The sequence below is a fragment of the Balaenoptera musculus genome, chromosome 2 (genome assembly GCF_009873245.2).
Source record: "Balaenoptera musculus isolate JJ_BM4_2016_0621 chromosome 2, mBalMus1.pri.v3, whole genome shotgun sequence".
In the NCBI taxonomy this organism is placed as follows: domain Eukaryota; kingdom Metazoa; phylum Chordata; class Mammalia; order Artiodactyla; family Balaenopteridae; genus Balaenoptera; species Balaenoptera musculus.
In genome coordinates, this window is record NC_045786.1 from 140,980,810 (window position 1) to 141,005,744 (window position 24,935).

Consider the following 24,935-nt stretch of genomic DNA (forward strand, 5'->3'; position numbering starts at 1 on the left):
CTTATTTCCATTTCTCTGGGAGCTGGGTCAAAAAGAATCTTGCTCTGATGTATGTCATAGAGTGTTCTGCCTATGTTTTCCTCTAAGAGTTTGATAGTGTCTGCCCTTACACTTAGGTCTTTAATCCATTTTGAGTTTATTTTTGTGCATGGTGTCAGGGAGTGTTCTAATTTCATACTTTTACATGTAGCTGTCCAATTTTCCCAGCACCACTTATTGAAGAGGCTGTCTTTTCTCCACTGTATATGCTTGCCTCCTTTATCAAAGATAAGGTGACCATATGTGTGTGGGTTTATCTCTGGGCTTTCTATCCTGTTCCATTGATGTATATTTCTGTTTTTGTGCCAGTACCAAACTGTCTTGATTACTGAAGCTTTGTAATATATAGTCTGAAGTCAGGGAGCCTGATTCCCCCAGCTCCATTTTTCGTTCTCAAGATTGCTTTGGCTATTCGGGGTCTTTTATGTTTCCATACAAATTGTGAAATTTTTTGTTCTAGTTCTGTGAAAAATGCCAGTGGTAGTTTGATAGGGATTGCATTGAATCTGTAGATTGCTTTGGGTAGTAGAGTCATTTTCACAATGTTGATTCTTCCAATCCAAGAACATGGTATATCTCTCCATCTATTTATATCATCTTTAATTTCTTTCATCAGTGTCTTATAATTTTCTGCATACAGGTCTTTTGTCTCCTTAGGTAGGTTTATTTCTAGATATTTTATTCTTTTTGTTGCAATGGTAAACGGGAGTGTTTTCTTAATTTCACTTTCAGATTTTTCATCATTAGTGTATAGAAATGCAAGAGATTTCTGTGCATTAATTTTGTATCCTGCTACTTTACCAAATTCATTGATTAGCTCTAGGAGTTTTCTGGTAGCATCTTTAGGATTCTCTATGTATAGTATCATGTCATCTGCAAACAGTGACAGCGTTACTTCTTCTTTTCCGATTTGGATTCCTTTTATTTCTTTTTCTTCTCTGATTGCTGTGGCTAACACTTCCAAAACTATGTTGAATAATAGTGGTGAGAGTGGGCAACCTTGTCTTGTTCCTGATCTTAGTGGAAATGGTTTCAGTTTTTCACCATTGAGGACAATGTTGGCTGTGGGTTTGTCATATATGGCCTTTATTATGTTGAGGAAAGTTCCCTCTGTGCCTACTTTCTGCAGGGCTTTTATCATAAATGGGTATTGAATTTTGTCAAAAGCTTTCTCTGCATCTATTGAGATGATCATATGGTTTTTCTCGTTCAATTTGTTAATATGGTGTATCACATTGATTGATTTGCGTATATTGAAGAATCCTTGCATTCCTGGGATAAACCCCACTTGATCATGGTGTATGATCCTTTTAATGTGCTGTTGGATTCTGTTTGCTAGTATTTTGTTGAGGATTTTTGCATCTATGTTCATCAGTGATATTGGCCTGTAGTTTTCTTTCTTTGTGACATCTTTGTCTGGTTTTGGTATCAGTGTGATGGTGGCCTCGTAGAATGAGTTTGGGAGTGTTCCTCCCTCTGCAATATTTTGGAAGAGTTTGAGAAGGATAGGTGTTAGCTCTTCTCTAAATGTTTGATAGAATTCACCTGTGAAGCCATCTGGTCCTGGGCTTTTGTTTGTTGGAAGGTTTTTAATCACAGTTTCAATTTCAGTGCTTGTGATTGGTCTGTTCATATTTTCTATTTCTTCCTGGTTCAGTCTCGGCAGTTTGTGCATTTCTAAGAATCTGTCCATTTCTTCCAGTGCTGCAGACCGGCTGCAGAAAGCTAGAAGTTCCTGGCGGTGAGGGGTAAGGAACTGAAAAGCACCAGTATGGGGTCAGAAGGGCCAAGACAACTGATGGTTGCAAGGCAAGTTTATTCAAAGAGCATGAATGTATATATAGGTTCAGCACGGAACGAACACTAGGCAACAAATCAGTAAACCTTGTATTTCCACATAATTCTGTCGCCACTATCTATGCGCCACTATCTATGCGCCACTATCTATGCGTCAGCATGCCTTATGGGCCATTCTTTGGAGATACAGACTTCCCCCTCAGGGCAGCACGTCCTTCTTCTGGGGAACAACCAGGGGCTCTTAGATCCAGAGCAGGCACCTGGAATGAAACTGGCCGCAAGCCATTTTCCTTTTTTACGCTCAATACCGCAGCGTCAGGAGTGCATACCAAGAAAGAGACAAGCAGTTCTCCGGAAAGCAGAAAGCTGAATAAGCTTACAGCTTGGGGGCCACCACATTCCAGGTTGTCCATTTTATTGGCATAGAGTTGCTTGTAGTAATCTCTCATGATCTTTTGTATTTCTGCAGTGTCAGTGGTTACTTCTCCTTTTTCATTTCTAATTCTATTGATTTGAGTCTTCTCCCTTTTTCTCTTGATGAGTCTGGCTAATGGTTTATCAATTTTGTTTATCTTCTCAAAGAACCAGCTTTTAGTTTCATTGATTTTTGCTATTGTTTCCTTCATTTCTTTTTCATTTATTTCTGACCTGATCTTTATAATTTCTTTCCTTCTGCTGGCTTTGGGGTTTTTTTGTTCTTCTTTCTCTAATTGCTTTAGGTGCAAGGTTAGGTTGTTTATTCGAGATGTTTCCTGTTTCTTGAGGTAGGCTTGTATTGCTATAAACTTCCCTCTTATCACTGCTTTTGCTGCGTCCCATAGGTTTTGGGTCGTCGTATCTCCATTGTCAGTTGTTTCTAGGTATTTTTTGATTTCCCCTTTGATTTCTTCAGTGATCACTTCATTATTAAGTAGTGTATTGTGTAGCCTCCATGTGTTTGTATTTTTTACAGATCTTTTCCTGTAATTGATATCTAGTCTCATAGCGTTGTGGTCGGAAAAGATACTTGATACGATTTCAATTTTCTTAAATTTACCAAGGCTTGATTTGTGACCCAAGATATGATCTATCCTGGAGAATGTTCCATGAGCACTTGAGAAAAATGTGTATTCTGTTGTTTTTGGGTGGAATGTCCTATAAATATCAATTAAGTCCATCTTGTTTAATGTATCATTTAAAGCTTGTGTTTCCTTATTTATTTTCATTTTGGATGATCTGTCCATTGGTGAAAGTGGGGTGTTAAAGTCCCCTACTATGTTTGTGTTGCTGTCGATTTCCCCTTTTATGGCTGTTAGTATTTGCCTTATGTATTGAGGTGCTCCTATGTTGGGTGCATAAATATTTACAATTGTTATACCTTCCTCTTGGATCGATCCCTTGATCATTATATAGTGTCCTTCTTTGTCTCTTGTAATAGTCTTTATTTTAAAGTCTATTTTGTCTGATATGAGAATTGCTACTCCAGCTTTCTTTTGATTTCCCATTTGCATGGAATATCTTTTTCCATCCCCTCACTTTCAGTCTGTATGTGTCTCTAGGTCTGAAGTGGGTCTCTTGTAGACAGCATATATATGGGTCTTGTTTTTGTATCCATTCAGCCAACCTGTGTCTTTTAGTGGGAGCATTTAATCCATTTACCTTCAAGGTAATTATCGATATGTATGTTCCTATTCCCATTTTCTTAAATGTTTTGGGTTTGTTATTGTAGGTGTTTTCCTTCTCTTGTGTTTCTTGCCTAGAGAAGTTCCTTTAGCATTTGTTGTAAAGCTGGTTTGGTGGTGCTGAACTCTCTCAGCTTTTGCTTGTCTGTAAAGGTTTTAATTTCTCCATCACATATGAATGAGATCCTTGCTGGGTAGAGTAATCTTGGTTGTAGGCTCTTCTCCTTCATCACTTTAAGTATATCCTGCCACTCCCTTCTGGCTTGCAGAGTTTCTGCTGAAAGATCAGATGTTAACCTTATGGGGATTCCCTTGTGTGTTATTTGTTTTTTTTCCCTTGCTGCCTTTAATATGTTTTCCTTATATTTAATTTTTGACAGTTTGATTAATATGTGTCTTGGCGTGTTTCTCCTTGGGTTTATCCTGTATGGGACTCTCTGAGCTTCCAGGACTTGATTAACTATTTCCTTTCCCATATTAGGGAAGTTTTCAACTATAATCTCTTCAAATATTTTCTCAGTCCCTTTCTTTTTCTCTTCTTCTTCTGGGACCCCTATAATTCGAATGTTGGTGCGTTTAATGTTGTCCCAGAGGTCTCTGAGACTGTCCTCAGTTCTTTTCATTCTTTTTTCTTTATCCTGCTCTGTAGTAGTTATTTCCACCATTTTATCTTCCAGATCACTTATCCTTTCTTCTGCCTCAGTTATTCTGCTATTGATCCCATCTAGAGTATTTTTAATTTCATTTATTGTGTTTTTCATCATTGCTTGGTTCCTCTTTAGTTCTTCTACGTCCTTGTTAAATGTTTCTTGCATTTTGTCTATTCTATTTCCAAGATTTTGGATCATCCTTACTATCATTATTCTGAATTCTTTTTCAGGTAGACTACCTATTTCCTCTTCATTTGTTAAGTCTAGTGTATTTTGACCTTGCTCCTTCATCTGCTGTGTGTTTTTCTGTCGTCTCATTTTGCTTATCTTACTGTGTTTGGGGTCTCCTTATCACAGGTTGCAGGTTCGTAGTTCCCGTTGTTTTTGGTATCTGTCCCCAGTGGGTAAGGTTGGTTCAGTGGGTTGTGTAGGCTTCCTGGTGGAGGGAACTAGTGCCTGAGCTCTGGTGGATGAGGCTGGATCTTGTCTTTCTGGTGGGCACGTCCACGTCTGGTGGTGTATTTTGGGGTGTCTGTGGCCTTATTATGATTTTAGGCAGCCTCTCTGCTAATGGATGGGGCTGTGTTCCTGTCTTGCTAGTTGTTTGGCATAGGGTGTTCAGCACTGTAGCTTGCTGGTCATTGAGTGATGCTGGGTCTTGATGTTGAGATGGAGATCTCTGAGAGATTTTTGCCGTTTGGTATTACGTGGAGCTGGGAGGTCTCTTGTGGACCAGTGTCCTGAAGTTGGCTCTCCCACCTCCGAGGTACGGCCCTGATGCCTGGCTGAAGCACCAAGAGCCTTTCGTCCACACGGCTCAGAGTAAAAGGGAGAAAAAATAGAAAGAAAGAAAGAAAGGAAGGGAGGGAGGGAGGGAGGGAGGGAGGAAGGAAGGAAGGAAGAAAGAAAGAAAAGAAAGAAAGAGGCTATAATATAGTGAAGTAAAATAAAGCTATTATAAAGCAAAGCTATACAGACAAAATCTCCCCCAGAAGCATATACATATACACTCACAAAAAAAAAGGAAAAGGGGAAAAATTAATATATCCTGCTCCCAAAGTCCACCTCCTGAATTTGGGATGATTCGTTGTCTATTCAGGTATTCAACAGATGCAGGCACATCAAGTTGTTTGTGGAGTTTTAATCCGCTGCTTCTGAGGCTGCTGGGAGAGATTTCCCCTCCTCGTCTCTGTTCGCACAGCTCCTGGGGATCAGCTTTGGATTTGGACCCGCCTCTGCGTGTAGGTCACCTGAGGGCGTCTGTTCCCCGCCCAGACAGGACGGGGTTAAAGGAGCAGCTGCTTCGGGGGCTCTGGCTCACCCAGGCCGCGGGGAGAGAGGGGTACAGAGGAGGCGGGGCGAGCCTGCGGCATCAGAGGCCGGCGTGACGTTGCACCAGCCTGAGGTGCGCAGTGCGTTCTCCCGGGGAAGTTGTCCCTGGATCACGGGACGCTGGCAGTGGCGGGCTGCACAGGCTCCCGGGAGGGGCGGTGTGGAGAGTGACCTGTGCTCGCACACAGGCTTTTTGGAGGCGGCAGCAGCAGCCCCAGCGTCTCACGCCCGTCTCTGGGGTCCGCGCTGATAGCCGCGGCTCGCGCCAGTCTCTGGAGTTCGTTTAGGCGGCGCTCTGAATCCCCTCTCCTTGCGCGCCGCGAAACAAAGAGGCAAGAAAAAGTCTCTTGCCTCTTCGGCAGCTGCAGACTTTTTCCCGGTCTCCCTCCCAGCCAGCTGTGGTGCACCAACCCCTTCAGGCTGTGTTCACGCCGCCAACCCCAGTCCTCTCCCTGCGATCCAACCGAAGCCCGAGCCTCCGCTCCCAGCCCCGCCCGCCCCAGCGGCTGAGCAGACAAGCCTCTGGGGCTGGTGAGCGCTGCTCAGCGCTGAGCCTCTGTGCGGGAATCTCTTCGTTTTTCCGTCTGCGCCCCTGTTGCTGTGGGATCCGCGCTGTTAGCCGCGGCTCGCGCCCGTCTCTGAAGTTCGTTTAGGCGGCGCTCTGAATCCCCTCTCCTCGCGCACCAGGAAACAGGGAAGAAAAAGTCTCTTGCCTCTTCGGCAGCTGCAGACTTTTTCCCGGACTCCCTCCCGGCTAGCTGTGGTGCACTAACCCCTTTAGGCTGTGTTCACGCCGCCAACCCCAGTCCTCTCCCTGCGATCCGACCGAAGCCCGAGCCTCAGCTCCCAGCCCTGCCCGCCCTGGCGGCTGAGCAGACAAGCCTCTTGGGCTGGTGAGTGCTGGTCAGCGCCGAGCCTCCGTGCGGGAAGTGCGGGAATCTCTCCGCTTTGCCCTCCACACCCCTGTGGCTGCGCTCTCCTCCGTGGCTCCGAAGCTTCCCCCCTTTGCCACCCGCAGTCTCTGCCCGCGAAGGGGCTTCCTAGTGCGTGGAAATCTTTCCTCCTTCACAGCTCCCTCCCACTGGTGCAGGTGCCGTCCCTATTCTTTTGTCTCTGTTATTTCTTTTTTCTTTTGCCCTACCCAAGTACGGGGGGAGTTTCTTGCCTTTTGGGAGGTCTGACGTTTTCTGCCAGCGTTCAGTGGGTGTTCTGTAGGAGTAGTTCCACGTGTAGATGTATTTCTACTGTATCTGTGGGAAGGAAGGTGATCTCCGCGTCTTACTCTTCCGCCATCTTCTCTCCGACCTCTGTTATTTAACTTTTTAAGAAGTTTTTTGATCTTTTTTGCATTCCTACAGTTTTACCTTTTTCATTGGCAAAGGATAGCTGCAACTCTTTTTAGAATAGTTTTTAAAAATTGGGCCTCTCATTATTTTTAAGTCCTTGTTAAGAGATTTTTCTTCCATTATAATAAAGGTAAAGATTTTCTTTCATCTGACTTATATCAATTTTATTTAATAAATAATGTGTTCTTCCTTCTATATGTCTTCCAGGTTGTAACTCACTGAGTTATTTTTTATTTTTCATTCTTTTTTTTTGAGAGACTCTTGCAAAGTAGATTTTTCTACTATGAAGTATAATATTGTTGATTTTAAGTGATTATGATAAGACCCCTCTGTTTAGCATGAGCAGCAGAGCATTAACTTGAGTCAAACGTTGCCTCTTTGCGTTCCCCTATTTTACAACATCCTGGGTCTAAGTCCATCCTGACTTATTGTCAGGCTGATGTTGTTTCCACAGCCTTAATTTGTAATGTATGGTTGTTATGGAAATTTTAAAAATTATATAAACTTATTTGGCTTACCAATTTGAACAATTTATTTACCACAAGTAGTTATGGATACTTGCTTATATTTTTTCATCTTTGCTTAAGTATGTAATTACATAGCTGTTTTCTATTGGACTTAGGTGAAAGCATAAATGCAGGAGGTGCTGTTAGTTCTTTTTCTTCAAAATATATTTATAATCTTCTCATTTTCTTTTCCCAGTTTACTTTGGAGGTTTTATGGTAATGTCCAAGGCTATATTCCTGGTCATTGGTATGTCCAAAACTGCTGTTTCTTGATAAATCTTCATTAAGTTTTCAAGATTATTGCTAGCATATTGCATTCTTCAGACATCTGGTAATTCACACACATTCAAAAACAAACGTGCCTGTAACTTCTATTCTGTACTGCTTCTGGTTGAACTATTCAATTTTCACAGTTGCTTTGACTGTAGTCCATTACAGCAACTTGTATGACATAAGTGACTTTAGACTTTTGTTTTAGTACAAATCATAGTATTCAACATTTGTTAAACACTTGCTACGTGTTAGGAATAATACTGAGCATTTTTATGTTCTATCGCATTTAAGCAAAGTACAAAGATCCTTCCTACGTCTGAATAGGGTGTAGTACCTTGTAAACTGAAAACGTATAATAGATTTAATGGATTAATTTCAGAATTGGAGTCTACAGGCCTAAGTTTTATTGATTTACTGTGTGGCTTTGCATTATTCATAGAATTTATTAGTGTGTCTATTTCTTCACTTACAAAAAGATAATAAAATATGTCTCCTCTGTATTATGTAATATAGGAATATGTTGTGTTTAAACAGAGAATATCTATAGATGTTTTGTAAGAAAGGCACCATAAATAAAACATTCTGATGTGAATATTTCTATTATTAAATTATGTTGCTAAATAATAGTATTCATGTTTAGCTCTCCAGTGCAATAAGAGAAATAAGAGCTTTTTCACAGCATTATAAATTTATGTTGTATATAATGTTATCATACTAGCATTATAAATATTATGACATCCTTTTAGTTAACTAAAATTGCTTTATAGTGTTAACAATTTAGTTTTATAAGATGGATAACAAATATTATTACCCCTTTTTACAAATGGAAAACTGAGAGATAGATAAATTTCAGGAGGCATAAGAACCAAAGCTTATATTTATTTAATATGTGAATAATGAAGGACTATTAAGTTATAGATGATGAATAAAAAGCCTGATCATAAAGTGAGAGGTTAGTAGCTTTAAAATCCATCTTTAGATGAGCAAAACCGTGAGAGAACAAGTTACTTAATTCAAGCTACAGCATGTCATAGCCTCCAAATACTTAATGTGTATGGATTTTGCTCTCATCTTTACTATTGGAACTTCTACTAAGTTAAGCTTATCACAAGACAACAGCAATATTGGATTTCTTTGCTTTTAGGAAGTACTGTACTCATTTCCATCTTTCCCAGTTGGCCTGTAATTTTAAAACTGAGGGTGGTATGAGAAGACAAAATGCAACACCTTATAATAATATTTAAAATAGGAATGAGCTGTTTTTGGTTTTTCTCTTTTCTTAGCAGTTCTTCCACTCACTCTTTTTCCTTTACCTCACCTATTTCTTCCTCTCACTTTTTCACATGTGTCTGTTTTGGTGAGAATCTAGTTTTGTTGCAAGAGAACTTCAGATGTGATAATTACGTGTTTCTAATGTGGATACTTTCTAAAGAGGCCACCAGTGAGAATTATTGTATCTTAAGGCAAAAGAGCAAAGTTTTAGATTTTCTAAAATCAATTGGCAGTGAGTCATTTGCAAATAGTATTTATAAGTCTAAAGTAGGAGCTTATTTCCTTTATTCTCAATTAAGATGTTTAAGAATGGCTTAAATTATGTTGTTATATGAACATTAAAAACTTACACTGCTTTAAAAGTAAACCAAGTAATTATGTGTGACCATCAATAGAGTGGAAATCCAATGTATAGATTTTTTTAGGTAGCTCTTATGTTTCTACTTATATTATACACCACTAACCACATTAAAAAAACAAAATTCCAAAGTAGCTGGAGTAAAGAAGCTGGGTTATACATTCACCAGTTAACTGACCAGACAACAGCCTTTCAGTACAATTTCAAATTGGATCATCTTTCTACTTCATCTTTCTTCAGATTTGAGAAACAGGATATTTTTCCATATCTATATATCAACTTTTGAAGAACATGAATGAATAACATTTTCTTCTCTATAGATTAAAGCACATGTAACCAACAACCTACAATAAAGGAGAACTTTATTATTTTTCACATAGTGCCAAAAATGAATAAAAGTATAATGCATATATAAAAATGCTAATAATCCATAGAAATACCACTATTTTCTCACCTTTTTCTGGAATGAGATATAAAGTAGTACAATTTATAAGTAGACTATAAAGATAAGTGCTGTTCTTGTGAAAATCTCTTATAAAAAATAATTCACTCATTTGAGTTCCCTGATTTTTTGTTTGATAATTTGACTATCAGTATTTAGATAAATGAGGAAAATAATATGAAAAAGTACTCACTGGGTAAAGAAATTATAAAACTTTGGAGTACTCACTGCTATACATATACTCAACTTGGTTATTTAATAAGGGTTGAGATGAACAATGGAAACAGTAGACCCTTCACTCAGCATCTCAAGCTCACTGCAGAGTACATGTTCTTTGAATGGAATGGATGATGAAATTGCCTGAAGTACTTAAATTTTTATTTTTATTTTTTTGTGTCTTTCTCTATAATTATACTGTCTCCTTTGATCTTTCATTATAACCAGATCTTACTTAAATATTGTACCACTTTAACTGAAAAACAAAATGGAGTATCTCCATTTTGAAAAGCTTTCTGCTTCTTCCAAGAGTGGAAAAAGATGTAAATATTTAAGAAGGCTAAAGCTCCAAGGAAGATAAATACATTACCAATACACTCATATCTCTCAAGTAAAACTGGAATAACTATTTTCATTACTTAGTTGCAGCTTCTTCTTTGTAGCAGTAGTCTTTAACCACTTAGTCACACTGTTATGATACAATGACATGATTAGTTGAAAGGTGTTTGTAATTAGTAATATAAAATTAACAAAATCTGTATGTGAATGTTTTTAATTAATTGGAATAAATTAAAGACTGCCCTTATAATACTGCGACTCTTACTTCCACTCTGCTCTGCTTCTTAAATGAGGAGAGAAAAGAGTAAATTTATAGCTGGTGTTCCTTGAACATCCCTATGAGTTATTCATCATGTATAGTCCTGAGAAAAAAATATATTAAAGATAGCTTCTCTGTACCATAGGATACTTATAGGGACAAGATCTGAATTGTTTGTTTATTATAACCTTTTATTAAAGTATAAAATAAAATTTATGTGTTTGAGTCAAGAAAATGTACTTGGCTGACGTTAATGGATAGAGTCAGGAAAGTTTGATTGGCTGTCATTAAACTGCCTATTTTTACCTAATTTATCTCCTCACTAGGTCTATATTTTGCTCCAATGAAGGATCCTCACATTTATTTCAATCTATTTTACGAAGTTGAATATAAGGTGATTATGAATATTAGAACAAGTTGTGTACATTATCATTAATCTACCTCATTCCTTCTGTCTGCTGTCTGTTTTTCAAAGTGTAGTCCTCTGACCAGCACCACAAGCATAACCTGGAAACTTGTTAGATATGCAAAATTTGAGACCCTAGTCAGACATTCTGGATCAAAATCTCTGGGTGTGGCCCAGCAATCAGCATTTAACAAGGTTTCTAGGAGATCCTGATGCACACTAAAGTTTGAGAACCATGGCTCTAATCATATCCCACCTTGATAGCTTAACAAGGTTATTAGTACCCGTTAGATAGTGTTTCAAAGATAGTCTTTGTTATTTAAGATTATTTAATCAGCAGAGGGCACTGTAGTAGTTGTTAGGAGGAAATTATATTAAATCTACATGGTCAAGTAACAAGCATGTAAATATTAATGCATAAATTATACCTGTTAATAAAAGTATGTCTGTAAAAATAAAAGCACTATACTAAGTGATTTTTCACCACCACCACGCATACAAGAAATTTCTGCACATTTACATTTAACTATTGTTTGTCCTGTGCATACTTAGACATCATTGACTTTTAGCAATAACGTTTTTTAAGGTAATTTTTTCTATGAACGTTAAAAATGGACCTGAACTTCATTGACAAGTTCCCTGGGCTTATAGAATCATTGTTTATGACACTCTTTTTTGCAACTTGAGTAGTCTTTGAAGAATCTTTCTGACTTTCATGTTATCTTCAAAGTGTCAAGGGTAAAAGAAAAAATCACAATAAGTGATTTTCCATAGGAGATTGCAACCTTCAAAGTTTAGAAAGTATTTAGCAGTTAAAAATAAAATGTCTTATTTAAAGATAGTATAGCTAAATCCAATTAAAGCCCATTATTTTGGAATCTACTAGTCCAAAAAAGGTTATATCTGAAGTAAGAATATAAATTTCTACTATTGCTCAAGGAAAAAAAGAATTTGGTAATCAAATTAATAATTTATAAAAAAAAAGTGGGAAACGGAATGAAACTAATTAAGAAAAAAGGATTTCAAACTTAATGGCATCTTTTTTTGCCATTGATTATGAATAGTCAATTGATAATGATTGCTTGTTATCTACTTGTTAACAAGTACTGATAACCTTCATTTATCTGTGCTTGTCATCCTAATGTATATGATTGAAGGAATAAAGCTACATGTGTTAAAACCACTCTTCTGTTTGGATTTTCTAGTAAGTTAGACAGATAGTTTTTTCTCATTTTATTCTAAACTAACTTTTATTCTCTTGCTCTTTGCCTTCTAGTTGAGCCTCTCCATTTACGGTTTACAGATGTTTTCACCCAGCTCTTGCCCTCCTGTCCATCTTCCAATTTCCATCTCGTTTGGCTGTTTCTTCCCTTTAGATACCATTATTTCAGTATTCTTCTTCCTGCCCTCAACTTGTCAATGTTCTTACATTTAGGTTCTTGCTCTCTGTTCTCTTTCCCCTCATCTTTGGTTCTCAACCACTGTTTCTAGGTTTGGTTTCTGGATTTTTGTATTATTTCTCTTCTCTAACTGGTATAATCAAAACTGCAAGGATGTAATTGGAAAGCAGAGGCATAGAGAAAATTGGCATGTATTGAATACCTACTCTATGCTAGGTGATTTACTTACATCATTTAATTCTCATAAAATGTAGGTATGCTTTATTATTAGCTCCATTTTATTCATAAATACACTGAAGCTCAGAGAGATTAAATATTTTGTTCTAATTCACAGAGCAACTAAGTGATAAAGCCGGGTTTCAAGCCTATATTGGTTCATTTATTCACTCCTTTATTCAACAAATATTTATTGAGTGCACGTTCTGTATGTTGGACACTATGGTAGGTGCTTCAACAGATCCAGTCCTTACCTTCCAGACCTTAATTGTATGGTGGTATTGTCTGACTTCACAGATGGTGATCTTTTTGCTACACCAAACAGAAGAAGAGAAAATAAAAAGTAAATAGAATGGTTCTGATGTTTTATGGAAAAGATATATTTGATATAGATGTAAGAAAGACTATATTTGTGCATTATTTAGGAATATATAGCAAAAGCGTTGCTTTGTGTCTAGTCCTAGAGAGGGTCTCCCTCCTCACTCACCCCTGTCAACGCCAATGCCTTTTAGTGGCATCACCACAATATATATTTTCCTCTTATGTTCTATGCTGTACAAGATTTATGTCTATAGGCCAACATTGTCTGGAAAGTCTTCAGAAGGAATTAACTGTCCTCCCTAAATTATGTTTGGAAAAAGATGAAGACCCCTGTGTAAGAATACATACATTCATTCATCCGTCTATTATCCATATATTTACTAATACCCTAAAAAGTATTTAGGATGGTTTAACCAAATACATAAAACACAACAGAACTTTTAATAAGATAAGTGTGGAAAAATAGGGCAAGGAAAAAATAAGATGAAATTGGGTTGTATTCAGTAAGCCTACTAAAAAAATATTCATAAATTTGTCTCTCTTCTCAAAGGTAACTTGATTCACATTCATCATAATTTTAAAAACAAATTGGTATCACAGAAGTGTACCCCATTCCTAGTTGTAATACTTAAGAGGAAATTTCTCCTACAGGTCCTCCTAAAGAGGACCTCAGTACAGTGTGGTGAGCAATGGCCTCAAATACTCGCTAAAATAAATATGAGTTTCACTGAGCCATTTAATTGTATCCACCTGCATACCATAAAAGCAAAGTCCAGTAAAACAATTCTTTTAAAAGTGGATGAGCCTTTTCAGGTAGACCACTGTGGTCTGGCCAAGTCCAATGGTATATTTTAGAGGATCTTGAAAAATGAATGAATTACATTTCTTTTAGGTAATTCTCATATGTAATTTGTCAATTGAGTTTTTCATGTACTAGATAACAGTGAGTTTACACACTCTTACAAGTTTTATTCACTACTTCAACATCGTTGCATAGAATACCACCTAGTACATAGTAGGTGCTTAATAAGTATTTGTTGTATGGATGGATAAATGCTGTGCTTTGAAGTATGTAAGTGAAAGACTTCCTCTGTCACTTCTCTGTTGATTTCTTCTTCCTTTGTCCTTAAATAAAGTGTGCTACTATACTTTGGAGTATATCATCTTTATGTGGACCCCCAAATTCATTAAATGTCAGACATTGCTTAGGTGACTTTTTCAAACAGATAAGGAAATCAATATTAACCCTATACAAAGAGCTGTTTTAAGATTGTTCTCAGTAACATCCCTTTGTTGATTTTTAGGGCTCTAAGATTTTAAGGTCCCTAAGAAGAAGTTGTAAACTTCAGTAAAGCAATTTTAACATGGAAATAGTGTTTCTTCTCAGAGACCTCAAAATCATATCGGATTTATTAAATTTGGAAAACATGGGATAGATTATATATAACACTAGCTCAACAATTTTCAGCTATATATTGATATTTTAATGAAAGTAGTTAACTCCCAAACTTAGAAATTTAAGAATGTCCTTTTCTCCTTCCTGCTGGCCCTTTATTTTTAAAGCAGGTTTTGTTGAAAAGCATTATGGTAGTGTTAATTTTCCTTTAAAATTTCTGACATTGTTAAATATTGCATTATGCTGGGATTCAGTGAACCAGTAGATTACATCAATTCCAGTAATCCTTTATTCTATATAATTATAAGGGATTAACTAATTTATATGCATCTTAAAAGTTTATTTATAACATCAACTGGCATGTAACACATACTTGATGCATTTTAACTGCTCTGCCCAGATTTCTTACTCTATGAAAATCTATTGAGCTATTATAACAATCTGAGGCTTCATTTTAAAATTTAGGTTATTAGTCTAGATGAGACATTTACCATCCTAAATTTTGCCTAGAGCAGTGATTTTACTTAGGACGATCACTCGACTTCTAATGAAATATTGAACTATCAATCTTTCACTATATTTTTCCATAACTTACTTTTTATTTTGTTTGCCTTCTTCTTATTTACTGTAATACTTTATTTTGCAAGCTTTCTTCCTGTGTTGCTCCCAGTTATTGTAACCTGCTACATATGTAGAAAGAGGATTAGAAATGGATTAAATCATGTGTTTCACTCCCAACTGTAGCCTAAAACATATCTTTACCATCACATTATTATAAATATATGCCTATTTTCATTGACCTTTAGAAAATGAAATTTTCTTGCCCCCTTCAGTACCTTTTCGAGGTTTAACCACACTTGTCTTAAGAATACCCTATCTTAAAACTTCTATTATATAGTTAAAGCCTATCACTTCATTAATTCTTTTTTAAAAACAATCAGATAGTTCATTTATATTGAAGATACGGAAATGGTAAATCTAGAGTTTTTCTTCTACCCAATTTATGGGGAAAGTTGACTTGATGATTTCTTGAGTTCCATTTATTATATCATAAAATCATAGAGCTAGGAGAGATACAAGGTGATCTCAGGTTTTTACGGACTAATTATTTCAACAGTAATAGACAAAGAAAACTACCCAGATTTCTTATTCTGTGAAAATCTATTGAGCTGTTATAGCATTCTGAGGCTTAATTTTAAAATATAGGTTTTTAGGCAAGATGAGATTTCTATTAAATACTTCTGAATTGTAAGGGATAAGAAAGGTCTGCTAATGTAAAAGCTCCCTTGATGTTCTGGTCCTCATCTTTTATTCAGTGGTCCCAAAGAATTGAGTCTTGATGCCTTAAAAAAAATATTTGGAGAACTACTAAGTATGGTTTGTAGATAGCATGATTTATAATTAAGTTAATTTTACTACTCTGCCGTCCTTATTTTTGGTTAATTTCACTCAGTCTGCTATTTAATCTTTAATTACAGGCCACAAAAGAAGTAATAGAACGGGAAGCGCCAGGGATGGCCCTGGCAATGCTGATGGGATCACTTAATGTTACACCTCTGGGCATGCTCTCTAGGTAAGAAAGTCACCAACATGTTGCAAAGAAAATTAATTCCATACCACTAATCACTACAATAGACTGATAAACCTAAGAAACTTCAGTCATACCACTTAATTTTGCCCCCCTTATTTCCCAGAGTTATGAGTCTCAGTATCCTGTCTAGTTAAATATTGGCCACAGTTTCTTTCAAGTTCTTTTTTGTTTGTTTGTTTTTGCATATTGTGTTGAAACTTTTAGAAAATATTGTATTACTGCTAAAAGTTATCAATTATAACCCCAAGAAGAGTCCAGTTTATTAAGATGTAAAATATTCTTTTTTTGTGTGATTATAATCATCAATTAATTTCCCTTAGTTGTCATTAAATACTAATTTAGTAAAACTAAGCAGTAGAGTCTTTTTTAATAAGTTTTTACAAGTTAGGAGCTTTAGTTCAATTTGTAAATAGGCATATTGATGTGTGGTCATGAAAAGAAGCTCAGTCAGTAATATATTACTAGTATATTAAATTAGTATATTTAAAACTATGCCTTTGTTGACCTACATGGTGACATCCATCCTCAATTTGATGGTTTAGTTATTTATTTGTTTTTATTTTAGCAATTCTTAGATTAAAATCCCCTTTAATGAGAACAACATACATCACTTACGTTAAAGACAGAAATATCAACTTAGTGAGAATCTGTTGATTTAATGACCATTGATTAATACAGTTGATTTCAGAGCAATCTAGAAAATACACAGTAACTTTATAATTGCAGGGTTTCACAATCATTATTTATAGCCATTTATTGATCCTGTGTGCAATGTGAATATAAAAGTAAATATATCTATTGAATGCATAGAATATGAGTTATAATGCTCTTTCTGTTACTTAGACTAAGTTTGTATCCCATAAATGTCAGCCACTTGAAGCACAGCTACAGGGAAATGTGAATGGGTCATTAGTTAACTGTATTTTCTTCCCTGTTACAAATACTATATTATAACATTTCATTTTAATAAGAGCAAAAAAAGAACTAAAGTAGCTTGATAGAGATTTTGAATTTAAAAGTCCACGCTGGTCTTTAATGAACTCACATTGATTCTTTTATGCTGTTCTTTTTTTAACCCTTAATTATATTACCTGACCGTAGGAGATCAAAGGTCACATTTGGTCCCTCTTCTCTATGGAATTAAGTAGTAGTCTTTGAACATAAAAGAACTCTTTCTTGGCATTCAAGGAATATAGTCAAGAAAGAATTAAACATTATCTCTTGTTAATTATTTTATAATAAAAATCTAATTCAACAGACATAATAATACTGTATTTGCCAGGCCTTGTATTAACCATTAGGGATATAAGTATGGAAAGAAAAGTAAGAAATGGTCCTTACCTTCAGGATCCCCAGTTTATCTGGAGAACTTGTTCCTTACAACTGCTAAGGTAACACTTTAAATTGGATATAGCTTTCTTGATCTAGTATAGAAATAGCACTTTCACCTTATTGAAAGATTTTTCTGGATTAATTTCTCCTCTGCCTTCTGAATCCCCATAATTACTAAACAGTGGACTGCTGAGTGAATGGGAAATAAGTTAGCAGGAGCTGATTTTAAGTATTTTGGAATAAGTCCATCACCTTTAGGCTGAAGGCTTTGAAAACTAAAGCATACACAACATAGTATACACAACCAGATTCTATATACACATGGTATACACAGCCAGATTCTTCTGGCTTTTCTTTATGTTCATTTCCTATTGAACTGAGAGTTTATTTACAAATTTGAAACAGAGATAGTAGTTGGCATGAGCTATGGAAAAGGGAATTGTGGACTATTTCCCTTAATGTTTACTTTTTGGTGCTTTTCAAATCGTTTAAAAAAATTTTTTAGACAGCCATGATTAGATTGATGCTTCCTTTGTTTAGCATTTTTACCTTGTATGTACTTGGGGCTTTGTACATGCTTATATTATAACACATGTGATATTGTAAGTATTTACTTTCTTGTCTGTTTTACCTAATTTGTATAAAATCCAAATTTGTATTAAGAACAGCAGCTTTATCTTATTCATTTTATATCCTCAGCCCCAAAACAATTTCTGACACATAGTAGGTACTCAAAAAAATGTTTCTTGTTATGGGTACTATTGATAACTCAGTGTTTCATCCTAGCTGTAATAGAATTTTTTTTCAAAGTTAAGTAATGCATCAAGTTGGTGCCTTGCCTTCCTATTTTTATCTCTAGAGAGCAGCATTAAATAAAAATAATTTTTTAAATTACTAAATCTGTTTAAATGGTTTTCATCTGCTTGGTTAACTTAATATCTTCCAGTTTTCCAGGTTTTTTTTGTACAAGTAAGTTGGAAGATTGCATCAAGTAAAGGTTAATAGCGTCATCTCTGAACTCAGACTGCTTGGGTTCTATTCTTGCTCTGTTACTAGCTACATAACATCTTTTTTTTTCTCATCTCTATAATGAGGATGTTAGTAGTACCAGCCTTCTTGCATTAAGTAAACTAGTCCATTTAAGTGCTCAGAACAGTTGATTCATAGTAAGTTTAAGTGTTGATCACTGTTGTGTTGTTATTTGTTCAGAGTTCTAGTTCTTAGAGCAAGTCTGCTGGCAGAACCTTTTAATGCTTTCCTTTATCTGGAAATGTCTTTATCTTACCTTTATTCCTGAAGGATATTTTCACTAGATATAGAATTATGGATTGACAATTTTTTCCTTTCACCATTTAAAAAAATGTTATTCTATTCTCTTCTGGCTCCATGGTTCCTGTGGAGAAATCCACAGTCTTTTGAATTGATATTCCCTTATATGTATGATTTTTTTCTCTGGATGCTTTGAAGATATTTTTTCTTTATTTTTGATTTCAACAATTTGATTATTATGTATCTGGGTGTGGTTTTCTTTGAGTTTATCCTTTTGGGTTAAAAGAGCTTCTTGAATCTGTAAGCTTATGTCTTTAACCAAATTTGGGAAATCTTTAGCTATTTTTCAGATTTTTCTTTTTCTGCACCAATCTCTTTCTCATTTTCTTCTGGTACTTTTGTGATGTGAATTATACATCTTTTGATAACATATCACAGGTTTCTGATGTTCACTTTTTTAATTCATTTTTACTCTATTCTTCAGATTGTTTTTATTAATCTGTCTTCAAGTTCACTGACATTTTTCCTCTTTCATCTTCATTTTGCCTTTGAGCCTATCTAGTGAATTTTTTAAAATATTTGTTTACTTATTTATTTATTTGGCTCCATTGGGTCTTAGTTGCAGCATGCCGGATCTTCACTGAGGCATACAGGATCTTTCATTGCTACACACGGGCTCTTCATTGTGACGCACGGGCTTATCTCTAGTTGTGGCGTGTGGGTTTTCTCTTCTCTAGTTGTGGCGTGGGCTCCAGAGCACGTGGGCTCTGTAGTTTGCAGCACGCCGGCTCTCTCATTGAGGCGCGCAAGTTCAGTAGTTGTGGCACACAGGCTTAGTTGCCCCGTGGCATGTGGGATCTTCATTCCCCGACCAGGGATCAAACCCGCGTTCCCTGCATTGGAAGGCGGATTCTTTACCACTGGACCACTGGGGAAGTCCCTCTAGTGCATTTTAAAATTACAGATACAGTATTTTTTCAGTTCTAAAATTTCTATTCAGCTGCTTTTTTATGGTTCTGTTTCTTTGCTAAGAATTCTTATCTTTGCATTTATTTCAAAAGGAGAATGGTTATAATAGCTGCTTAATATTATTTTTCTAACAATTCCCGTATCTGAATCACCTTGGAGTTAACATCTGTTGATTTTCTTTTTCTGTGAGAAGTGCTCAGATTTTCCTGATTCTTTTCTATGTTGAGTAATTTTGGGTTGTACCCTGGACATTTTGAGTATTATCTTTTAAGACTCTGGACTCTGTTAAAATCCTCTGGAGAGAGTTAGTTAGTTAGTTAGTTAGTTCATTTGTTTCAGGAATCAAGCTGATTGGATTCAGATTGAAAATTCTGTCTCACCTTATGTGGATGGTGATTCAGCCTTTGCTATACTGTCTGGGTCTGCCCAGCACATGAACCATTCAGGAGTTAGCCTGAGATGTGGGCAGTGGAGTATATTTTACTTATGTTTTTAAAAGCCTTTCTTATAATTCTTTGGGTCTGTTACATGTGCTTAGCTCAGGAGTGAGCCTGGAACTTGTGTCAGTTCATTCGCAGAATTAAGGAATCCGCCTTCTCCAGCTCTCTCCTCTCCAAGAATTTCCCTACACTCTGCAGTTCCCAGTTAATACTCTGTAAGAAATAGCTTCTGGCTAAAGGAACTGGGAATAGATGATATTTCTTGTAGAGTATTAATCCCCCGTGCTATTATGCAATTCCACACAATTGGACCACCTTCAGGGCAAGGGCAAAAGAAAAGGAAAAATAAATAAATAAATAACAGAGCTTCCTCTCACCCAAGCTTTTACACTTTAGCCAGAGAGATAGGTCTTCTCACTGGGTTCTAGTGCTTGCACCGTCATGATCGCAGTAGTACAGCTCTGTAACTGGAATTAGCCCCCTTAAGGGTTATTGACTCAAGTTCTGATTTCAGTCCCCAGTTTGCCTGCTATTGTTTATGTTCAGAGTTCTCAGGTAGTCACTCTTGGATTTTCTGTCCACATTTAGTAGGAGACAGAGCCATAGTTAAGGTTCTACTATGTTGGTCAACACCAACAGAAAAAGAGCTCTATTTTTAAAATCAGATCCCTGAGTTTATATCCTAGCATTTACTAGCATTTACTATCCATGTGACCTTGGGAAATTTACTCAGCTAGGTTTAGCACTTCCAGTCCCAGTAGCTAATTTGAACTGCCCACAAAAATTCAGCATATAAACTCCCCAAATCTGTAATTTATGCCTCACTCACTTTTTAAAGAGATCAGATACTTTTTTTTCTAAGCATCATTGACAATAATAGAGCAACCACTGTGGTTACACATTGAGACATAATTTGTCCTGGTTTTATTCTCAGTTCAGTCATTAACTTGATTTGTGATCTCTACTTAGTTTTTTAGTGCCTTCACATAGCTCGTGGAAATGTTATGAGGTCCTATATAGATTAACTTACTAAGAAAAACTATCATATGAATATCTAAATTCATAAAAAGAAAAAGTGATAAGGAGTTTTTAATTTTATAAAGAGATTTACCATCGTAATACTCCATAACGTATCTTTCAATTGTGTCTTAAATATTCAGCTTATTTTTTTGTTACATAGAATTTTCCATAATATCTGTCTTATGAAATAGAAGATGAAGTCTCTAGTTAGTTTTTAATATATGAAGTAGGACTAATCTTGTTTTCTTACAGTTTGCCCCACTATGTACCATTATTACCAATTTGATCTCAGCTTCATCTAGTCAGTAACTGAACATAAACACTCAAACACATGCACTGCTATAGGGGAGGAGTAAACTTTTTCCATTCAGTGCCAAAAACGGTTTCATGCTAATATTGTTTAGAAGTTTTTTAAGGAAAAAATAACTGGATTTAAATTTTTATATCAGTGAATTAAGTTATCCCTAGTATTATTTAATACATGTTAAAACAACAGGGATCATTTAAAATAAAAATTGACAATAACAGTATTGCCATCTTGAAGTGCTTCTATTTTTTAACCTAAAACCAAACATACTTAGCTTATAAAAGGCTGTAGAAGGGAGCTGGGCAGAAGATGATGGAGAGGAAGTACCAGTAATCCACTTCTTGACCTAGACAACAGTTGGACTAACAGAATCTGATATAACAATTTTGGATATCTAGAGTGTCTTCGAAGGCTTTCAGCTTCCAGGGGTAGGTTTAGTTGGTAAACTATGGTTAATTTTAGTCAATTTCAGCCCAAAATAATAGTAACTATACACTCCCCAATCCCTCAACCCCATGGCAGGCAGCCACACTAACTTGCTTGTGGGAGCCAGAGTGGGCAATTAGGACCTTGTTGTTCAAATATCAGGAATCTAGGTTCTATTTGTGGATTACTGCTTTGATTATAGGGGTACGGACAAAGGCAGGTGGCCGTTGTTGTAACCCCCACCAACTGAAGTGACTTCAAGGGGAATTAAAGGGACAGTGCCTTTTTTTTTTTCCCTTACATTTTTCTCTTTTCCCCTTTTTGGGAGCCAGACATTTAAGGATTAGGACACTCAAGAGCAACCACATACATAAGGGAATTTAAAAAGCCATTGCACATGCCCAAAGAGGAATGCAGGCTCAGAAAAGACCTGAGTTGGCCTTAGGTTTACACCTCAGACTGATCCCAACACAGAGACACTCTACCACAATCAAAAATATAGCAAACCCTGCAGGAAAGGGAAGAATGGGATTTCCAGAATTACCACATTACAAGATTCAGATACCCAGTTTTCAACAATAACAACAAAAACAACACAACACAAGATATAGAAAGAAACAGAGAAGTTTGGCCCATTAAAAGAAAAAAAAAAAAATTGACAGAAAAGACCGACTAGGATGACCAGATGGTAAACTTACTAGACAGAGACTTTTCAAACAATTGTCTTAAAGATGCTCAAATTACTAAAGATGCGAACAAAATCAGGAAAATTATATGAGTAAAATGTAAACATCAGTAACAAGATAAAAAATAAAAAGAAGGCAAAAAGAAATTCTGGAGTTGAAAAATACAACTGTAATAAAAATGTCACTAAAGGGATTCAGAAGCAGTTTCAGTAAAAGGAATCAGTGAACTTCAAGATAGGGCTATTGAAATTATCAAGTCTGAGGAGCAGAAAGAAAAAAAATTGAATAAAAGTGAACAGAGCCTAAGGGACCTGTGGAACACCATTAAGTTCTTGGTCTAACACCATTAGACCATGCTTTGTGAGAATCCCAGGAGAAGAAAGAGAGAAAGGGGCAGAGGATTATTTGAAGAAATAATAGCTGAAAACTTCCCAAATTTCATGGAAGATATAAATCTGCAAAGCCAAGATACAAAACAAACTCCAAATAGGATAAGCTGAAAGAAGCCCATATAATAATCAATCTGTCAAAAGCCAAAATCAGAGAATATTGAAAGCAGCAAGAGCAAAGACACTCATCATATACAAGAGATCCTCAAAAGATTTTAAGCTGATTTCTCATCAGAAACATTGGAGGCCAGAAGCAGGTATGGAAGTGAAACATTCAAAGTAGTGAAAGGAGAATACTGTCAACCAAGAATTCTATAACTGGCAAAACTGTCCCTCAAAAATGAAGGAGAGGGCTTCCCTGGTGGCACAGCAGTTAAGAATCCACCTGCCAATGCAGGGGACACGGGTTCAAGCCCTGGTCTGGGAAGATCCCACATGCCCACGAGCAACTGGGTCTGTGCACCACAACTACTGAACCTGCACTCTATAGCCTACGAGCCACAACTACTGAGCCTGCATGCCACAACTACTGAAGCCCGCAAACCTAGAGCCTGTGCTCTGCAACAAGAGAAGCCACCGCAGTGAGAAGCCCATGCACCACAACAAAGAGTAACTGCTGCTCGCCGCAACTGGAGAAGGCCCACATGCAGTAATGAAGACCCAACGCGGCCAAAACTATAAATAAATAAATAAATTTATTTTTTTAAAAGAAGGAAAAATTAAGACATCCCTAGATAAACAGAAGCTGAGCAAGTTCATTACTATTACATTCGCCCTACAAAATAAGCTAGCAGGAGTTCTTCAGGTTGAAATAAAAGGACACTGTACAATAACTGAAAGCCTTGTGAGGAAATAAAAGATCTCCAATAAAGGTAAAAATATGGACAAGTATAAAAACTAGTATTATTGAAATTTTGGTTTGTAATTCCACTTTTTATTTTCTTTATTTAAATCTTTGCAATTTAAGTGCATAAGAAAATTATTAGTCAGTGTTTTGGAGCACACAATGTATAAAGATGTAATTTGTGACAACAGTAACTGAAAGGGAATGAGGATGGAACAGTTTAGGAAGAGGGTTTTTAAATGCTATTGAAGTTAAGCTGGTATACATGCAAATTATACTGTTAAATTTTAGAATGTTAAGTGCAATTTCTGTGGTGACTACAAAGAAAATAGCTATAAAATATACACGAAAAGAAATGAGAAGGGAATTAAGATATTTCACTAAAAAAAATCAACTAAACTCAAAAAGAGACACTAATATGGGATATGAGGAACAATAAAAGCTATAAGGCATATAGAAAACAGTTAACAAAATGGCAAAAGTAAGTTCCGCCTTATCAGTAATTACTTTAAATGTAAATGGATTAAGCTCTCCCATGAAATAATAGAGACCGGCAGAATGGATAGAAAAGCATAATCTGATGACATACTGTGAACAAGACTCTTGGTTTAGATCCAAAGACACAAATTTATTGAAAGTTAAAGGATGGAAAAAGATATTCATGCAAATATTAACCAAAAGAGCTGGTTGACTATACGACTATCAGACTAAATAGACTTTAAATTTTAAAAGGTTAAATATCCTAAATCAAAAAAGGTTACAAGAGACAAGATATTTATATAGTAATAAAAGTTTCAATTGAGTAGGAAGATACAACAATGATAAGCATTTATATACTTAATAACAGACAAATAACAAAAATAGATGATGACGGAATTGAAGGAAGAAATAGAGGTGCAGTGGTTAAGAATCCGCCTGCCAATGCAGGGGACATGGATTGGAGCCCTGGTCCAGGAAGATCCCACATGCCACAGAGCAACCAAGCCCGTGTGCCACAACTACTGAGCCTACACTCTAGAGCCCATGAGCCACAACTGCTGAAGCCCTCGCACCTAGAGCCCAAGGTCCGCAACAAGAGAAGCCACGGCAACGAGAAGCCTGTGCACTGCAATGAAGAGTTTCTGCTGCTCACCGCAACTAGAGAAAGCATGCACACAGCAACGAAAACCCAACGCAGCCAAAAATAAAGTAAATAAATTTATTAAAATAAAGAAAAGAAATAGATGGTTCTACAATAGTAGTTGGAGACTTCAGTATCCTACTTTCAGTAATGGATAGAAAAGCCAAACAGAAGATAAGTAAGCAGATATGAGTTGAGAAACACAAATCAGCTATCTCCAACAGGCATATAAAGAACATACCACCCAACAACAGTAGAATATACATTATTCTGAAGTTCCCATGTGACATTTCCTATAATAAACCATATGTTA

At 36.3% G+C, this 24,935-nt stretch overlaps 1 protein-coding gene across 14 annotated transcripts in view; it reads left to right on the forward strand.

Moving 5' to 3' along the window:
* GPHN (gephyrin) overlaps window positions 1–24,935 on the forward strand; it is a 633,631-nt gene that overhangs the window by 312,287 nt on the left and 296,409 nt on the right. For 13 of the 14 annotated variants that reach the window (XM_036843405.1, XM_036843408.1, XM_036843402.1 and 10 more), the window contains one exon: window positions 15,708–15,802. In XM_036843405.1, coding sequence (XP_036699300.1) covers window positions 15,708–15,802 — 95 coding nt within the window. Of the gene's footprint in view, window positions 1–10,818; window positions 10,885–15,707; window positions 15,803–24,935 lie in introns of those variants that run through there. The other variant, XM_036843416.1, reaches the window with a different exon arrangement.